A 19,096-nucleotide genomic window follows, 5' to 3' on the forward strand; every position below is an offset into this window, starting at 1 on the left:
TTGGTGTGTGTGTGGGGGGGGGGGATAAACTTTATTTATGGAGAAACTGTGGTATTTCAAGTGATGTATTATTTTAATTGTTGATATTTTCTGTACACTTGATGTATATTATAAAATGAATAAAGAATAAAAAAAAAAAAAAATAGATTTGTAAATTTTTGCCAAGGGGCGTGTCTGAGGGGGTGGAGAATGAGCATTTCTCAGTTAATGCATCTGCATGACTGTCTGCTAACTGATTAGCGCAGAATTAGCGGGTGAGCCCTTACCACCTACAAAATAAGTGGTAGTAAGTGCTCAAGAGCTTTTTTTTTTTTTAATGGCCACACGCTAATAGCAACATTAGCACCTAGCCATAAAATTATCCCTCCTTTTAGAAAAATATTAAAAACATATTTTAATCCATATATTTATGTTTTAATTTGACCCACCCCCCCTTTTTTTTCCAAAACCGCACAAAAGGTTTTTAGCACTGGCCGGCGCGTTAAATGCTCTGCGCTGCTCCAACGCTCATATGAGCTCTATGATCGCCAGAGCAGTGCAGAGCAATCAACGTGCTGGCGCTAAAAATCTCTTGGCACGGTTTTGAAAAAGGAGGGGAAAGAGGGGGGGGGTTTGATTAGGCAATGCCAATTGTATTATTGCTTTTATTTTGACAGTTGTCTTATTTTTTTCTTTAAGATAGTAAGCCACATTGAACTTTTGTAGGCTGATGTGGGATATAATTGTCAAAAACTATAAATGTACATTTTACTGCTATGCTAAAACTGGCTTTAACATGCAGAAAATACACTTCCCCTGTATCTCTTTAGCACAGCTGCATCGGAGAACCCCAAAGTCTGCAAATTGATTGAATTGGGATTTTAAGAAGCAAGGAACTGGCAAAGTGAGAGAAATTAGAGTTGAAGGCAGACTTTATAGAAACATGATAGCGGATAAAGGCCACCAATGGCCCATCTAGTCTGTCCATCTGCAGTAACCATTTTCTCTTTCTCTCTCTCAGAGATCCCACGTGCCTATCTCACGCCTTCTTGAATTTAGACAGTCTCTGTCCCCACCACTTCTATCCTATTCTGTTTCTATATTACATTGATTCCTCGGATGTAGTAATCTTGATATTTATCCTCTTTGGAGCTAAGCCAAATCTTTTTCACATCAATGTCTTGTGGGCAGACCTTCCGGGGCATACTTTTTGCCTGCTTGATATGTGAATCCCCTCTTAGCTGCAGGGTGGAGCTATCACATCCCCTCGTCCTCCCTTTTACAAAGCCACACTAGCAGCTGCCGCTGTGGTAAATACCCCAAAGCCCATATGGATTTAAAGGGCTTCAAGGCTTTTGTGCGTGGCTTTGTAAAAGAGGGGGTGAATTTGGCTCTTTTTGTTACTGAATTTGTAGTTAAAGGAGCAATACAATTGGTGCTGTAGCAAGGGTGAGGTGCCCCTCCCCCGCCCTTGTCTCTGCCTCCCCACTCCTTCCTTGATTACCCACTGATGCACATGCGCCCCCCCTTCCCTCATACCTCTAGTTGTTCACCGCCCCAAGTAACGACTTCAATGTGTTCCTCGTGACCCCGGGGGCTCTCCCTCTGACGTCACTTCCTATGTGTGGTACCCGGAAGTGACAGTGAAAGAAACACGTTGAAGTTGTTGCTTGTGGCAGTGAACTAGAGATGTGGGGGAAGGGAGGCAAGGGGTGCGCGCATGGCAAGGGGAGGAGTGGGAAGCGGTGGAAGGGTGTTGGCGCCCCCACCAACATAGTGTCTGGGACAGACCTTTACTACGCCACTGAATGCAATGACAGGATTCAGTACATTTTGATTTTCATTTCATTGAAAGAAAATAAAAGTAGTGGTGACTCCTATTTCTCTAGATTGGCTATTAAATCAAATGGGTTGCCTTCACAATGTATACAGTATTCCCCTGCGCGTTCACGAATCATTCATTCGCGGTCTGCCCCGACTGCCTCTTCCTGTAGTACAGTCAGGCTACACCAATCAGCTCCTGATTGGTGTAGCCTGACTTTACTAAAGGAAGTGGCGGGCGGAGCAGACTGCAAGTGATTTTCTTCACCCACCGGCGCTCCAGCTGCCCTCTCCTGCCTTTTGACAGGCGAAAAACCGCATTTGTGGTTTTTTGAAATTCATGGGGGTTCCTGGAATGGAACCCCCGCAAATTTCAGTGGAGTACTGTATTATGAAATGAAATGTGATACTTCCCACTTTCATGCTGCGTTTCAGTTTCCAGGGCATCTCTCCCTATTTTGCTGCACTTCTTTTCCCTGCATCTCTACTTTACAACCAATATCTTGCCCAAACTTACATTTACCTACTTGTGTATGAGCTCAAATTACCATCTTTTGATTTTGATAAATTTCTGAAACTCTGAAATAAGAGAATGTCAGATTGCTCACAAAATGGTTGGCATTTTTCCTTTTTTGTAATGAATAGTTTTCTTATAAGGTGCAGAGTTTCACCAGCAATATCCATCAGCAGTCAGGAAGAGCTCGGCTGCTTCAAGGTCCTTCATATTGCGTTTGCTATAGGTACATGCCATTTATGAGGTAGTCCGATGCCTCAGAAGATATAGGACGGGCTTTTTTCAGTTTTTGTCTCACCAAACGCAGTCGGCATGCAACCATGAGAAGCAATAGTGCAGTAATGGCTAAGCCCAGGGCCAAAGGCAAGACAGCTCCTAATAGTAAGGAGAAAAAAAAGCCACATCATTAGCTCGGGTTCTTACACTTTAAGGGATGGCTAAGTACAGCTGTATATAGAAAAAATAAAAAATGTTCGTATGTCAGTGTTTGCAAGGAGTGCTTGGCCATAGTTTCCATTTTTACCTTTATTAGCTGAATTTCATTTTGTTTTAGAAATAGGACATACTGTGGGTCTCTTCTATTAAACTGCGCTAGCAGTTTCTAGCGTGGGGAACTGCGCTGAATGGCCCGTTCCTATGAGCATCAGGAGCAGCACGGGCCATTCAGCGTGGCTCTCTGCGCTAAAAACTGCTAGCGCAGTTTAATAGAAGAGGGGGTATATAAGAAATTTACACAAATGTTTTTTGTTTTCCAGAATTTTACTTTGAAATGAAATGAACAAGGTTTATATATTTTTTTTTCATTTTGTTAAAAAAAAAAAAGCACAACCCTCGTGTTCAGTGGCATAACGTGGATAGGAGGCGCCCAGGGTGATGGCAAGCCCTCCCCCCATGCACCTTCCTCTCCATCCCACGCTCCTTATGCCACACTCGTGCCCTCCTTTCCCCCTGTATCTCTTTAAATCTTCACCAGCATAAGCAGCTTCTTCAGTCTGCTGATTGCACTGGCATTGGTTTTCCCTCTGATGTCATTTCCTGGCCCCGCGATCTGGAAGTGATTTCAGAGGGGAGCCAGGCCAGCATGAGCAGCAGACCGGAGAGTTTGCTTGTACTGGCAAAGATTTAAAGAGGTATGGGGGGAAGGGAGGGTGTGAGCATGATGTGGGGGGTGGAGAAGTGCCAGCGCCTCCACGAAGACGGCGCCCAGGGCAGTCTTCCCTCCCCCCCTTCACTAGGCCACTGCTCGTGTTTGTGCTCTGACATAACATTAGTGCATTGATAATTGGTCTCTAGATAGGTGAACAGGTTTTTGACTGATCTTTATTGTGAATTAAATTGTGACTTAAACCTTTATCCTACAAAACTTTATATCAAAATCTTACAAACATTCTTCAGAGTGAACCATTAAAATCACAGTAGTCCATATTTCACTTTCTCCCCATCAGAGCCAATTTGATAGCTTTGCAGGACGTCATATGAAAAAGACAAAACATTTGGAAACTCATAAAAAAGCCACATTTCAGGTGTTTTCACTATTTTTAATGCAAAGCATACTTTTGCCAAAGTCACTGTCCTTATGTGTCAGTCTGACCCTTAATAGTTGTGTCAGGAGGTGCAATTTTAAGAGGCAAGAGTACACGGAAATCCTTCTTACCTCTGTTATTCCCTAGTCCACTTGGGTGAGTCAAGGAATGACATAAGAAAAGATGTGTACCCTCAATTCCATTTTTTTAATTTAAGGGATGGTATTTCATAGAGATAAATTATTGCTAGGGAGGGGAATCTCAGCTGTTGCACGCCAGACCACAGATCGTTAAGGTCACCCCCTCCCATGGGTTTCTAGGGGGAGCTTTGTTAGAAACATTTATGTCCTGCATAGGGTTACCAGATTTCACTATTGTAAAATCCGGGCCCATGGCTCCGCCCCCAAGGCCCGCCCTGTTCCACCCCAGCCCCGCCCCCCTTCAACCTGTTCTCGTGCTCAGAGCCGCGTCAGGAGGGCAACTGCGCTTGCGCAGGTTTGACAAGATGATGTCACGTGCATGATGTCACCACGCTGCATCCATGCAGGCGCAGATGCCCTCCCGACACAGTCCCAAGCTGGAAGCTTTTCAAAACCCAGACAAAGTGCAGGGTTTTGAAAAGCCATCTGGATGCCCAGACATGTCCTCTAAAAAGAGGACATGCCGGGTAAATCTGGACATCTGGTAACCCTCCCCCTCCCCCAGCAATCAACTTTTGCCTCATACCCCACCACCAGCAATTACTTCTCTGGAAGTACAGGGAGTACTGAGGCTGATCCAGTACAGACTAACTCTGCCCCTTCCAGGCTTCCATTTGGGAGGCAGGGCCTGTGAACTAGTACTGAGTCAGTCTTAGCATTCAATACTGCTGTTTCAACCCAATTCTTGCGGCATACCCATCCAGTCAGGTTTCCATGATATCCACAATGACAATACATGAGACAAATGTACATATCAAGGACGCAGTGCATGCAAATCTCTTTCATGCACAGTTATTGTGGATATCCTGGAAAGCTAACTGGCTGGGTGTGCCTTTAGGACTGAGTTGAGAAGCACAGTACTAATGAATGATCTTCTAGAACACCTAAGATTGCTACATACCTGCTTCTGGAACTGGATGTCCTCCATCTTGACTCATTTTTGAGATAATATTTGAATTCTGATCTTCGGTAGGAGTCTCTGAAAGGTCTTTATCTGAGGAAAGCAAGACTGACAATATTATACTGATATGAAGGCTCTTTCACTGCATGAAGGAAGCAGTAATAACTGTATCAATTATCCTTAAGTGCTTCAAACTCTTTGGTTCAGCCTCATTGCCGGAGTGCTCAGATCAATTCACTTTTTTTTTTAACCTTTAGGCTTGCACCGCCAAGGAATGTTGGACATGGTGTGGAGGGAAGGGAGGAAGAGATGCAGCACCTCTTTAATGTGCGTGGCGCGAGCAGCAATCCCAACCTGCTGCTCATGCCAGCTTTGGCTCTTCCTCTGATGTCATTTCCTGGACCCGTGCCTAAGAAGTGATGTCAGAGGAAGAGCCGATGCTGGTGCGAGCAGCAGGTTGGGGTTGCTGCTCACGCCATGAAAGTTAAAGAGGTACGGGGGAAGGGAAGGGGTGCACGTGCGCAGCAAGAACAGGGGACGGAGAAGAGGGTGGGAGAGGGGCACTGTAGGGGTGATTCCTGCTTTATCTATTGGTACACTGTAGGCCTGAAACTTAGGCCAAGAACTATCTTTACTGCCCTGAAGCATTTTGGATGTGTTTACAAAATCTGTGTGTGTACAGCCAAGGACATGTACCATCTTTGGATGTCTGTTGCCATGTGAATGTGGAGGAGAGCTACTTTCTCATCATGGTTATGAACTGTGCCTTATGCTGTTATCTTTTTTTGACACGTCTCGCTGTCTGCTGAGGACCCTTCACAAGAACACTATTCATTATTCATCTGCGTGACCAAAAAGCTCCTACTGGTCTGGATGGTCCTCTATGGGTCACCTGACACGCACTACGACTCGGTGTGCTTTCCTGAGTTAGACAATTTTGGGTGCTGGGGAGGAGCTTCCATTTTAGGCATCAGTCAACAAAAAAGTCTTAAGAATGGCTTTGAATTTATCTGGGAAATTTTCCAGGCGAAGAGAAATTAGGAGTACATGCCAGAGGGTAGGTGACAATCACTAAGAATATGGTGATGTGACGTGAAGAGATAGCACAGTTACTTACCGTAACAGGTGTTATCCAGGGACAGCAGGCAGATATTCTTGACTGATGGGTGACGGCACCAACGGAGCCCTGGTACGGACAATTTTAGAGTGATTGCACTCTAAGAACTTGGAAAGTTCTAGCCGGCCGCACCGCGCACGCGCTAGTGCCTTCCCGCCCGACGGAGGCGCGCGGTCCCCAGTTAGGATAAGCCAGCTAAGAAGCCAACCCGGGGAGGTGGGTGGGACGCAAGAATATCTGCCTGCTGTCCCTGGATAACATCTGTTACGGTAAGTAACTGTGCTTTATCCCAGGACAAGCAGGCAGCATATTCTTGACTGATGGGTGACCTCCAAGCTAACAAAAAGAGGGATGGTGGGAAGGTTGGCCATTAGGAAAACAAATTTTGCAAAACAGATTGGCCGAAGTGACCATCCCGTCTGGAGAATGCGTCCAGACAATAGTGAGATGTAAAAGTATGAACTGAGGACCAAGTAGCAGCCTTGCAGATTTCCTCAATAGGTGTGGAACGGAGGAAAGCCACAGATGCTGCCATGGCTCGAACTCTATGGGCTGTGACAGAACCTTCCAGTGTCAGTCCGGTCTGAGCATAACAGAAAGAAATGCACGCTGCGAGCCAATTAGACAGCGTACATTTAGAAACAGGATGTCCCAATTTATTCGGATCAAAGGACAGAAAGAGTTGAGGGAATGATCTGTGGGGCTTAGTACGGTCTAAATAGTAAGCTAAAGCCCGCTTACAGTCCAAAGTATGCAGAGCCTGTTCTCCAGAATGAGAGTGAGGTTTCGGAAAGAAGACAGGCAGAACAATGGATTGGTTGAGATGGAAATCAGAGACAACCTTAGGGAGAAACTTTGGATGTGTACGCAGAACCACCTTGTCATGATGAAAGACGGTAAAAGGTGGGTCTGCTACTAGTGCATGGAGCTCACTGACCCTCCTGGCAGAGGTGAGAGCAATCAGGAAGAGAACCTTCCAAGTGAGAAATTTGAAAGAAGCCGTGGCCAAAGGTTCAAACGGAGGCTTCATTAAGGCTGAGAGAACCACATTAAGATCCCAGATCACAGGAGGTGCTTTAACAGGTGGTTTCACATTGAAAAGACCTCGCATGAATCTGGAGACCAAAGGATGAGCTGAAAGGAGTTTCCCATGGACTGGCTCATGAAAAGTAGCAATAGCACTGAGGTGGACTCTGATGGAAGTAGACTTGAGACCAGAGTCAGACAAAGAAAGAAGGTAATCCAACAAGGTCTCCACAGCAAGGGAGGTAGGATTATGATGATGAAGAAGACACCAGGAAGAAAACCGTGTCCACTTCTGATGGTAACATTGCAAAGTGGTAGGTTTCCTGGAGGCATCCAAAATAGAACGAACGGACTGAGACAAAAGAGTATCATTCGAAGTCAGCCCGAGAGATACCAGGCTGTCAGGTGCAGAGACTGGAGGTTGGGATGCAGAAGGGTTTCCTGATGCTGCGTAAGCAGAGAAGGAAATAGTGGAAGTAGAACAGGATCCCTGGAACTGAGTTGAAGTAGAAGGGAGAACCAATGTTGCCTGGGCCACCGAGGCGCAATCAGAATCATCGTGGCTTGTTCCCTCCTGAGCTTGAACAAGGTCCGGAGCATGAGAGGCAGAGGAGGGAAAGCATACAGGAAGAGATTGGACCAATCCAGGAGAAATGCATCTGCTGCCAGACGGTGAGGAGAGTAGAGTCTGGAGCAGAAGTGGGGCAGCTGATGATTGTGAGGAGCTGCAAAGAGGTCTATCTGAGGAGTGCCCCATTGAGCGAAGATGGACTGTAGAGTGAGAGGATCGAGTGTCCATTCGTGGGGCTGGAGAATTCTGCTGAGCTTGTCCGCTAAGGAATTCTGTTCGCCCTGAATGTAGATAGCTTTCAGAAATAGATGGTGATCTACGGCCCAAGTCCAGATCCTTTGGGCTTCCTGGCACAAAAGGCGAGAGCCTGTCCCACCCTGTTTGTTGATGTAGTACATCGCAACTTGATTGTCTGTGCACAGCAGGACTTGAGGAAAGAGAAGATGTTGGAAGGCCTTGAGGGCATAAAACATCGCTCTGAGTTCCAAGAAATTGATGTGATGCTTCATTTCTTGTGTTGTCCAAAGACCTTGAGTTTGGAACTCGTTCAAATGAGCTCCCCAAGCGTAAGGGGAGGCATCGGTGGTGATGACAAGCTGATGAGGAGGTAGATGGAACAGAAGACCTCTGGAGATATTTGAGGATATCAACCACCATTGAAGAGACTGACGAAGAGATGATGTCACATATATGTGACGTGAGCAAGGATCCATTGCTTGGGACCACTGGGTAGCTAGGGTCCATTGAGAAGTGCGCAGATGAAGACGTGTGAAGGGTGTGACATGAACTGTGGAGGCCATGTGACCTAAGAGTATCATCATTTGCTTGGCAGAGATGGAATGTTGTGGAAGCACTTGCTGACAGAGAGATTGAAGCGTTTGAAGACGGTTGAGTGGCAGGAACGCTCTCATGAGGACTGTGTCCAAGACAGCGCCGATGAATTGAAGCCTCTGAGTGGGGATGAGATGAGATTTGGGTAGATTGATCTCGAACCCCAGAAGTTGAAGAAATAGGACGGTCTGGTTGGTGGCCTGAAGTACTGTCTGAGAAGAATTGGCTTTGATCAACCAATCGTCCAGATATGGAAAAACTTGAAGGTGGTGAGAGCGTAGAAAGGCAGCCACCACAATCAGACATTTGGTGAACACTCTTGGAGAGGAGGCTAGACTGAAGGGTAGCACCTTGTATTGGTAATGACAATGATTGATCATGAAGCGGAGGTACTGTCTGGATGCTATATGGATCGGTATGTGAGTGTATGCTTCTTTGAAATCGAGGGAGCATAGCCAGTCGCCTTGATTGAGAAGAGGGTAAAGAGTGGCCAGAGAAAGCATCTTGAATTTCTCTTTGACCAAGCATTTGTTTAGATCGCGAAGATCTAGGATGGGTCTTAGATCTCCTGTCTTTTTGGGGACAAGAAAATAACGGGAGTAGAATCCCTGCCCTCTCTGATCTAGAGGAACCTCCTCTATAGCGTTCAGAAGGAGGAGGGATTGAACCTCTTGAAGAAGGAGGGAAGACCGAGGAGTGTTGAAAGCAGACTCTCTTGGCAGACTTTGGGCAGGAGGTGTCTGAAAGTTGAGAGAGTAGCCGTGGCGGATGATGTTGAGGACCCACAGGTCCGAGGTGATGATTTCCCAACGGCTTATGAAATGTATAAGGCGTCCTCCTATAGGCTGTGGAAGATGAGTAGAAGGAGGAAGACTGGCTATGTCCAGGAGAACCAAGTCAAAAGGGCTGAGTTGACTTTTGAGAAGGAGGAGGTTTTACTTGCTGTTGCTGCTGGGCAGGTCGAGCAGGTTGCCTCTGTTGTTGCCTCTGACGCCTGGGTTGTTGCTGTGTCTGAGGTAAGGGACGAGCCACAAACCTTCGTTGATAGGCCGATTGTTGACGAAAAGGCCTAGAAGGTGGGGTCTTCTTCTTTGTCTTAAGGAGAGTATCCCATCGAGTCTCATGAGCTGAAAGTTTCTGAGTAGTAGAGTCCATGGATTCTCCGAACAGCTCATCCCCTAAGCAAGGTGCATTGGCCAGTCGATCTTGGTGATTGACATCGAGTTCGGACACTCTGAGCCAGGCTAGTCGTCGCATAGCCACCGACATAGCTGTGGCTCTAGAGGTCAGCTCAAAAGTGTCATAGATTGATCTGACCATGAACTTGCGCAGTTGCAAGAGCGATGAAGAAGTTTGGCGAAAGGCTGATTTTTTACGGTCAGGGAGATATTTCTCAAAAGATGACAAACTTTGAATAAGATGCTTAAGATAAAAGGAAAAATGGAAAGCATAGTTTCCTGACCTGTTCGCTAGCATTGCATTTTGATACAGCCTTTTGCCAAACTTATCCATAGCCTTACCTTCCCTGCCAGGAGGGACAGAAGCATATACACTAGCCCCCGTGGATTTCTTTAAAGTAGACTCTACTAATAAAGACTCATGGGGGAGTTGAGGCTTGTCAAAGCCTGGAATTGGTATAACCTTATATAAGGAGTCCAGTTTACGGGGAGCTCCTGGAATGGTCAAGGGTGTCTCTAGATTTTTGTAAAATGTCTCTCTTAAAATGTCATGGAGAGGCAGCTTGAGAAATTCCCTTGGAGGCTGGTCAAAGTCAAGAACATCTAAAAATGCCTTGGATTTTTTGGATTCAGCCTCCAAGGGAATAGATAAAGAGTCACACATCTCTTTAAGAAAAGAGGTGAAAGAAGTTGCATCAGGTTTGGAAGACGGATCTAAACCAGAAGGATCCTCGTCCCCTGATGAACACTCTCCCTCAGAGAGGAAAGGCTCTTCTGAATCACCCCACAGATCAGGGTCCCTCACCTGAAAACTGCGGTCTCGTGACTCCGGTGTGGAGGGTTCTAGGTGTCGAGTTTTATGAGTCGACTTACCAGACCTCTGTGAACCGGTACCGGGAGATGTTAAAGGTTGTGCCGGTGCCGATGTTTGAACAGCCTGGTGTCTCGGTTCCGGTGCCAAGACTGGCATTGATACCGAAGAAGTGATGTGCCCCGGTACCGACAAAGTGGATGCCGATAAAGGGGGCTGTTGCACCGTCGGTACTGGCGGCTCAGACCGGACCGGGACTGGAAGGCTCGGAGTCAAAAGAGCAGGGAGTAGCTGTTGGAGTTGTTCCTTTAGCTGGATCTGCAGGACTGCGGCAATGCGCTCGTCCAATGAAGGCACCGGTACCGCTTTTTTCTTCTGCGGTACCTTGGGTGCCGCTCTACACTCCGAAGAGGAACCCGATGTCGAGGGGCTAACCTCAATCGGAGCGGAGCGCTTCCGTGGGCGCCTCGCGGTCGGCAGGATTGGACTCGCTGCTACTGAGACCGGAGGACGCTCCAATGGGGAAGGCTTCTTAGCCGGCTTACCTGCGGGGTGCGACGCCGGCGCGGTATCGCGCGGTGTCGACGAAGTAGGTGCCGACTGAGATGGGGCCGACGTTGGTGCCGGTGGTGCGGAATCAGACATCTCGGCGCCGAACAATAACTGCTGCTGTATCTGGCGGTTTTTAAGTGTTCTCTTCTTTAAAGTCGTACAGCGGGAGCAGGTAGACGCTCGATGGTCAGGACCAAGACACTGCAGACACCAGTTGTGTGGGTCTGTCAATGAAATTGGTCGAGCGCACCGCTGGCACTTTTTAAACCCGGGTTGAGGGGGCATGAAAGTGAATACGGCTTCTGCCAAATCGAAGGCCGAGGCCTCGATGATGGCAATAGGCCCCGCCGGGGCTAACTGAAAAATTGAAGAAAAAAATTTATTTATTTATTTTTTTTTAGAAAAGAAAAGAAACAACGGAAATAAAATTTCCAAAAGGGTTTACGTGAGCGGGAAGGCGATTTTACTAGAAAAAAGAACTTTCAACAGCCGTTGAAAGAAACGCGTCTTCTTAGCTCCGCGGAAACTAAGAAACTGGGGACCGCGCGCCTCCGTCGGGCGGGAAGGCACTCGCGCGTGCGCGGTGCGGCCGGCTAGAACTTTCCAAGTTCTTAGAGTGCAATCACTCTAAAATTGTCCGTACCGGGGCTCCGTCGGTGCCGTCACCCATCAGTCAAGAATATGCTGCCTGCTTGTCCTGGGATAATTTGCTGACTGGAGCAAAGTGTTCAGGAGGGAACATAAGGGGTCAATAGTCAATCTAAGAAGGACGGACATGTGCTTGTCTTATTCTATAGACTTAACAGCAGAATTTTATGTGATCCTGTGTATTATCTGGTTAGTGTTTGTTTATTAAAACTCTTAATATACCACTTAGGCTACAAATGAGATCAAAGCGGGTTTACAATATGATCATAAATAATGAAAAGAACTCCCTTAAAAAACAGAAAAAAGAAAAGTAAGGATAAGAATACGCTTGCATACTCTTACTCTGCAAATTATAACAAAGGATTTCAGTTAGATAAACAAGGGAAAGCTAATCAAAAAGTATTGGGCCTTTTAAAATTAAAGTTTATTAAGGATTCTTCTTTCCTCAGCTCTAATGGCAAACTATTCCATAAAACTGGAACCAAATAAAAAAAAATGCTCCATTCCCAGTTGATGCCAAATGGGCCTTATAAATATAGAGTACTAGCTGGGTAATGTGAGAATATCTACTCTCTACCCATGACATGTTCCCTCCCAAAATTATTATTATTATTTTTTATTTAAGATTTTTATTAAATTTTCAAACTATACAAGAGAACAACTGTAGAGTACATATCTACTATACATTACAACTAACAGAACTATACAGTATCTCCACATAAAAAGAAAAGAGAAGCGAAATATACCCAACCAACAGACAAAATGAACAAAATCCTCTGACTAGCCCGCTAAACAGTGAGCTTTACAATAACATCGTTCCCCCTTCCCCCCAACCCCCCCCAAAGAAGAACTCCTAGCCAATCACCGCCCCCAGCCCCTCCTAAAGCACCGTACAGCAAAGAGAATAGATTCAGCCCACTTGCAAAGACACCAATTTTTCAGAAATTAAAACCCAGGTTCCCACTGAAAGAACATAATAACCTCTGTGTCGAGCCACCATCTCTTCCATACGCCTCAACTGTTGTAATCTCCCGGTTGGGTGTCCCAGCGGTCTTCCAAGAACCAGCAATCAAACAGTTAGCAGATGCTAGACCCCATCGCAGTATCTTAGTTTGCCACTTAGAATATTTAGCATTATATAACCCCCAATAAACAACCCAATGAAGTAATCCCCACCCGAGCTCCCCTACTACTATCCTCCAAAAGGGTTGCAGCACTGGACAGTCCCACCAAATATGTAAGAAAGTGCCCAAACTCTGCTGACAATGCCAGCACCTATCCGATGCTGCAGGATACATGAAATGTAACTACTCAGGCGTATAATACCATCAGGTGATAACTTTATATGCATTTTCCTGCACCAAGGCACAGGTGGCTGCCCAACCCACCTCAAAATTATTTTTAAAAATATGTAATGTGGGTTACCATGCACTAACAAGCAAATACCACAAAATGCATTAAATTGTTTTGAAGTAGTCTCTGTTCTTCTCTTTAGTAAAAGGTAGGGTAACCAGATGTTTGGATTTTCCTGGCCATGTCCTCCTTTTGAGAAAATGTCCTCCTTTTGAGAATATGTCTGGGGGTCTAGCGGGTTTTCAAAACCAGGCACTTTGTCCGGGTTTTGAAAAGCTTCTAAAATTGCTGTCGGGCAGAATGGCATCCCCGCTTGCGACGCGATAATGTTGTTCTGCTCCACGAGATCAGCCAGCGGGGGCGGAGCTAGGGCGGGATTGGGGTGTGTGACGGGGATGGGAGGAACAGGTTGGGTCTAGGGTGTCTGGATTTTCCATACGGAAAATCTGGTAACCCTAGTAAAAGGGCCCCTTAACTTTTTATTTGAATATTTAGCTAAATGATCATAATTACCTGGTAGATGTGCCTTGATCTCTTCCTTTAGTTCCTCGGTGACTGACTGGGTCACTGTCTCTGCTTTCAGCGGTGCAAGTGGCTGGTCCTGGGCACTGGTTTTCTGAGTATTTCCTACCAACAGGTTCTTGTCTATATCTTTGACCCATCCCATGGTCCTCTGCTGGGCAGGGCTTTCATCAACATGAATCACAGTCTTGCGACCAGGACTAACTGAATAAAATGGAGGAAACTACCATAAGGCCATGTCTTTGGCTCTGTCTATTAGGTCTTCTGAACATATTCCATTATTGCTTTTGACTTTCACTTATGTCAGCAAGACTTAAGCATCCAGACTTGGCATTTCTTGCTGCTCATGGTATGGTAAGAGACACTGCTAAACATTACCTTAACACTCATTTCTAATGAAGCATAAAATAGCCTTTTTTTCTATTTGTTTTACTTCTGGCCATGTGCTAATTTCGACATTAGCAAACGGCCTTTAAAAAAAATTAACATGAGGTCTGTTAATTTTCCTACTATATATTTACTTTCACCTGAGATCCTTTTGAAAAAATAAATCAAAGCGATTCTAGGTATGGAGAATGCTGCCACCGTATCTTTTTCAAAATGTTATTCTATTTCTTCTAGAAAAAAGCTCCAGGGTGAACAAGGGGTAGATTGTTTATGGTGCCTTCAGAATTAGACTTAACTGCCTTTTTTAGAATTCTCAAGATGTGATTCAGACAAGAACTACCCTTTTGGTAACTTGCCTTAATGAAGGTGATAAATCTTTGATTTTAAAAAGAAAGATGAGATTTTCTGCAAAGCTAAAGTAATGTTATTTCCTGATGTAGCCAGGGCAATTCAATTGAGAAGAATGAAGTCTAGAGTATTAGCCCTGAAAGCTACTTTTTTCCTTACATTTCCTTGTAAATGTTTATTACATTTCCAGAATGATGATTATGTTTTTTGGGATCCACTTCAGCTAGAATAGTTTTTGAAAGACACTGAGAATAAACAATCTTGACAGGAATATTAAGATATTTTCCAACGCTGTTTATATTAGTAAGATTTATTATCCTAATTATTTCTTTTAGATTTTTTTTCTTCAAGTTTAGGGAATAACTTCTCTCCTGACGAGGACTTGATGGATTTCCTGTAAGATTTTTTCCTTTGTTGTACTTTATAGAAATTTCCATTTTTCTTCATGTTTTTGGATTGTAAAAATTGAAAAATTTAATTAAAAAAAAAAAAATTAATATGGGAACACTTACTGCCCCTTATCTAATGTCAGCACATCAGCTGAATAGTGCATTCATGCCTATTCTCCGCTCCGACATGCCCTTCTCAAAATATTATTGTGTGGTTAGTACACGCAGATGACACAACTAATGCAGAACGTCTCATGATGAATTAGCGAAACAGGTCACCTCGTTGAGCCCCTGAGTAGTGTCTTGTGTATTGCTCCAGAGGGGTTTGAAAGCTAGTTTTAGAAACCTGAGGACAAGTGAAGTGGATAATTTTGCTTCCTGGATAGTTCCGGAGCTGAGCAGTTAGCTGTCTTTTCAGCAACTGGCAGATAAGTGGATTTATTATGTGTTACCATAATTTTTGGTGTTATAATTCATGCGCATACTGTATACACTGGGTGCATTTTTGAGTGTGTATATACTGTAGAAAAGTAGCCCAGGGATAGAAACATGATGGCAGGTAAAGGCCAAATGGCCCATCTAGTCTGCCCATCCGCAGTAACCATTATCTCTTTCTCTCTCCGAGAGATCCCACATGCTTATCCCAGGCCCTTTTGAATTCAGACACAGTCTCTGTCTCCACCACCTCTTCTAGGAGACTATTCCATGCATCTACCACCCTTTCTGTAAAAAAGTATTTCCTTAGATTACGTTGGAGCCTATCACCTCTTAACTTCATCCTATGCTCTCTCATTGCAGTTTCCTTTCAAATGAAAGATACGCGACTCATGCGCATTTACATTACATAGGTATTTAAACGTCTCTATCATATCTCCCTTGTCCCGTCTTTCCTCCAAAGTATACAGATTGAGATCTTTAAGTCAGTCCCCAGACACCTTATCACGAAGACCACACACCATTTTAGCAGCCTTCCTCTGGACTGACTCCATCCTGTTTATATCTTTTTGAAGGTACTATCTCCATAATTGTACACAATATTCTAAATGAGGTCTCACCAGAGTCTTATACAGGGGCATCAATACCTTCTTTTTCCTACTGGCCATACCTCTCCCTATGCAACCTAGCATCCTTCTAGCTTTCACCGTCAGCTTTTCAACCTGTTTGACCACCTTAAGATCATCACATACAATCACACCCAAGTTCCACTCTTCTGCTCATAAGTTCTTCTCCCCGTTCCCTCAGGTTTTTGCAGCCCAAATGCATGACCTTGCATTTTTTAGCATTAAATTTTAGCTTCCAAATTTCAGACCATTAGGCAAAAGTTTTAAAGCCTTTTATAATTACTGGGCATAAGCATATTGCTGCAAAAGCATCTTTGCCCAGTAGTGGTGTAAATCAGTGCTAATAACTGAGGGCTCTTTCTACACATTATTATTTATTTAGTCAACATATAATTGTAGCTGAGTGTAAGCACTTTTTAGTTTTAACTACAGCGTTTTTATAGTTACAGGATTTTTAGGTCTCTTTTACCAGAGTGTTGTGAATTTGGGATTTATCTATTCAATTTTCCATGCTGTTCTCCCAAGGAAGCTCAGAACGGTTTACATTAATTTATTCAGGTACTCATGCATTTTTCCCTGTCTGTTCCAGAGGGCTCACAATCTATCTAATGTACCTGGGGCAATGGAGGGATTAAGTGACTTACCCAGAGTCACAAGGAGCAGTGTGGGTTTGAACTTACAACCTCAGGGTGCTGAGGCTGTAGCTTTAACCACTGCGCCACTCTCCTATACAGTTAACATTTATTGAAAACTTGTAAGTAGTACATTTCTATTTCCTGCTTTTAGAAATTTTCTTTCTCCAAATCAGGCCATAAGAGTACTTACAGTTTTGGCAAAAGGCTTCATCAGACCCATCGGGACAATGCACCACTCTGTCACAAGCAAACGTGATATCGATGCAGCAGCCATCATCACAGGTGAACTGGTAGCGTGAGCAATCTCCTGTACAACCTGTCATAACATAACATTCATTCAGTCAATGCACTACACATGTCAACTTAATAAGAACTATACACAATTTTAAAAAATGATTAAAAAACAAACAAACAAAACCCAACCCTCTGGAATTCAGAGATAGTTGAGATTTATATTGTTAAAATTATATATATGTGAAGGAGCTTTCAATTTTCATGTTTATTTAAGAATTTTATAAACTGCCCAATCGGTCTTCTTTGGGACCTTTTTATTGAGGTCTATGCTTCTCCTAGCAGAAATTTCACTGAGCCTGTTGAGTAGAGTGAACTGAACCATTATGCTATGACACTTCCCTCCAGATGCCACTAGAATGGTATAGTCCAGGTCAGTGAATGTCTCTCTAGAAAATAGCAATAGTTTGGCCTATGTTGCAGAAACCAATTTTAGATCCATCAATTCCATTATTGGCCCGTTTCCAACTTATGTTTTATGTCAAAAATTCTGGAATTTTTCTGAAAATTCACTGAACTTTCATATAAGACAATCTGGTTTTAGAACCCAGTATAGTGCTGAGACAGTTAAGAGTGCCTTTACACAGCTGCGCAGCCAAGTGCATTACGGCAAATGCTCCGATGCCCAGTCAACTCCTATGAGCATCAGAGCATTTACCATGCCGGCCCATGCTGTTGGCTTTAGTAAAAGGACCTGTGAGGTAAAGGCAGTTAATAAATCCCAATAAATAAATAAAATATTTCAATAAACATTGTACAGTACTAGTGATTTCCCTTGATTTATCTGCAGCCTTTGATTCTCTTTCTTGGCTGGAGTCACTAGGTATCTCTGGAACAGTACACTTCTCCATCCCTATTCGCTGTGATAGGGGATTAACAAACCCGCAAATACAGAAAAACTGCAAATAATTTTCTGATATGTTATTCACTGTTTCTATTAAAAACCATCGTGAATATGGTGAAATAACATGGTGGAAGACCTGGCCTGTTCCTGAAGGAGAGGCAAAACACGGTGAAGAAAGTGCCGGGAATCAGCCATTTTCTCTGTAAATGCTTGGAATCGGCAATTTCTCTATGCAAGCTGATGTAATTTGAGGGGGAGGAGCCAGCAAGCTAAAAATGCCAAATAATCAAAACCACGCTTGCTGAAACCGCAAACGGAGGGAGAAATGTACTCTCATAACTTAACTTGTTTTTGTCAAATCGTATGTTTCATGTTCAAACTTGCTATTCTTCCTTAGAGCAACATTGTATGCAGTGGTGCAGCGAGGGTGAGAGGCGTCTAGGGCAGTGGTGCCTCTCCCCTGCTCTCTTCTCCGCCCCTCCTGCCGCATGTGCCCCCTTCCCTTCCCCCATACCTCATTAATGTTCATGGCGTGAGCAGCAACCCCAACCTTCTGCTTGCACCAGCACTGGCTCTTCCTCTAACGTCACTTCCTAGGCACGGGTCCAGGAAGTGACGTCAGAAGAAGAGCCGACGCTGGTGCAAGCAGCAGATTGGGGAAGGGATGTGCCCGCGGTGGACCGCCTCCCCTTACAACGCCACTAATTGTATGTGTACCCCAGGGATCAAGTCTTTCCCCTCTCTTCTTTAATTTATTCTTGGGTCCTTTAGACTCACTGATTTAATCAAAGGGAATATATGCATACTTCTATTCAGATGATATCCTGTTTATCTACCCTATTGACCCTTTTTCTCCATCTTTGACTCAGCTGCAAGATTGTCTAGATCCAGTGGCAGATTAGCTTTTCCAGAATAGATTAGAACATAAGAATAGTCATACTAAGTAAGACCAATGGTCCATCTAGACCAGTTTCCTGTTTCCAGATTACAAGTACCTGGCAGAAACCCAAATAGTAGCAGCATTCCATGCTCCTGATCCCAGGGCAGGAATGTCAAAGTCCCTTACTCGAGGGCCGCAATCAAGTCGGGTTTTCAGGATTTCCCCAATGAATATGCATGAGATCTATTTGCATGCACTGCTTTCATTGTATGCTAATAGATATCATGTATATTCATTGGGGAAATCCTGAAAACCTGACTGGATTGTGGCTCTCGAGGAGGGACTTTGACACCCCTGCCCCAGAGCAAGCTGTTGCTTTCCCCAAGTATGTCTCAATAGCAGAAACTTGTCCAAACCTTTCTTAAACCCAGCTATGCTAACTGCTGTTACCACATCTTCTGGCAATGAGTTCCAGGGCTTAACTATTTTGAGTGTCCCCTGGTTTTTGCACTTTTTGAAAGAGTGAAAAACTGATTCATTCTTACTTGTTCTACACCACTCAGGATTTTGTAGACCTAAATCATATTCCCTTCAGCCATTTCTTTTTCAAGCTCAAGAGCCCTAACTTCTTTAATTTTTCCTCATAGGAGAGGAGTTACATCCCGTGTGTCATCTTGGTTCATCTTCTTTGAACCTTTTCAAATTCTGCTATAT

General features: G+C 44.4%; 1 protein-coding gene across 2 annotated transcripts in view; it reads right to left on the reverse strand.

The window, feature by feature from the left end:
- Positions 1–508: 508 nt before the first annotated feature.
- LRP11 (LDL receptor related protein 11) overlaps positions 509–19,096 on the reverse strand; it is a 58,016-nt gene continuing 39,428 nt past the window's right edge. The window contains exons 4-7 of one of the 2 annotated variants that reach the window (XM_033939913.1): positions 16,558–16,683; positions 13,539–13,751; positions 4,939–5,031; positions 510–2,689 (exon numbers count right to left, since the gene is read on the reverse strand). In XM_033939913.1, coding sequence (XP_033795804.1) covers positions 2,535–2,689; positions 4,939–5,031; positions 13,539–13,751; positions 16,558–16,683 — 587 coding nt within the window. In that variant the 3' untranslated portion in view covers positions 510–2,534. Of the gene's footprint in view, positions 2,690–4,938; positions 5,032–13,538; positions 13,752–16,557; positions 16,684–19,096 lie in introns of both variants that reach the window. The other variant, XM_033939914.1, reaches the window with a different exon arrangement.

Source organism: Geotrypetes seraphini, chromosome 3 (assembly GCF_902459505.1).
Source record: "Geotrypetes seraphini chromosome 3, aGeoSer1.1, whole genome shotgun sequence".
NCBI lineage: Eukaryota > Metazoa > Chordata > Amphibia > Gymnophiona > Dermophiidae > Geotrypetes > Geotrypetes seraphini.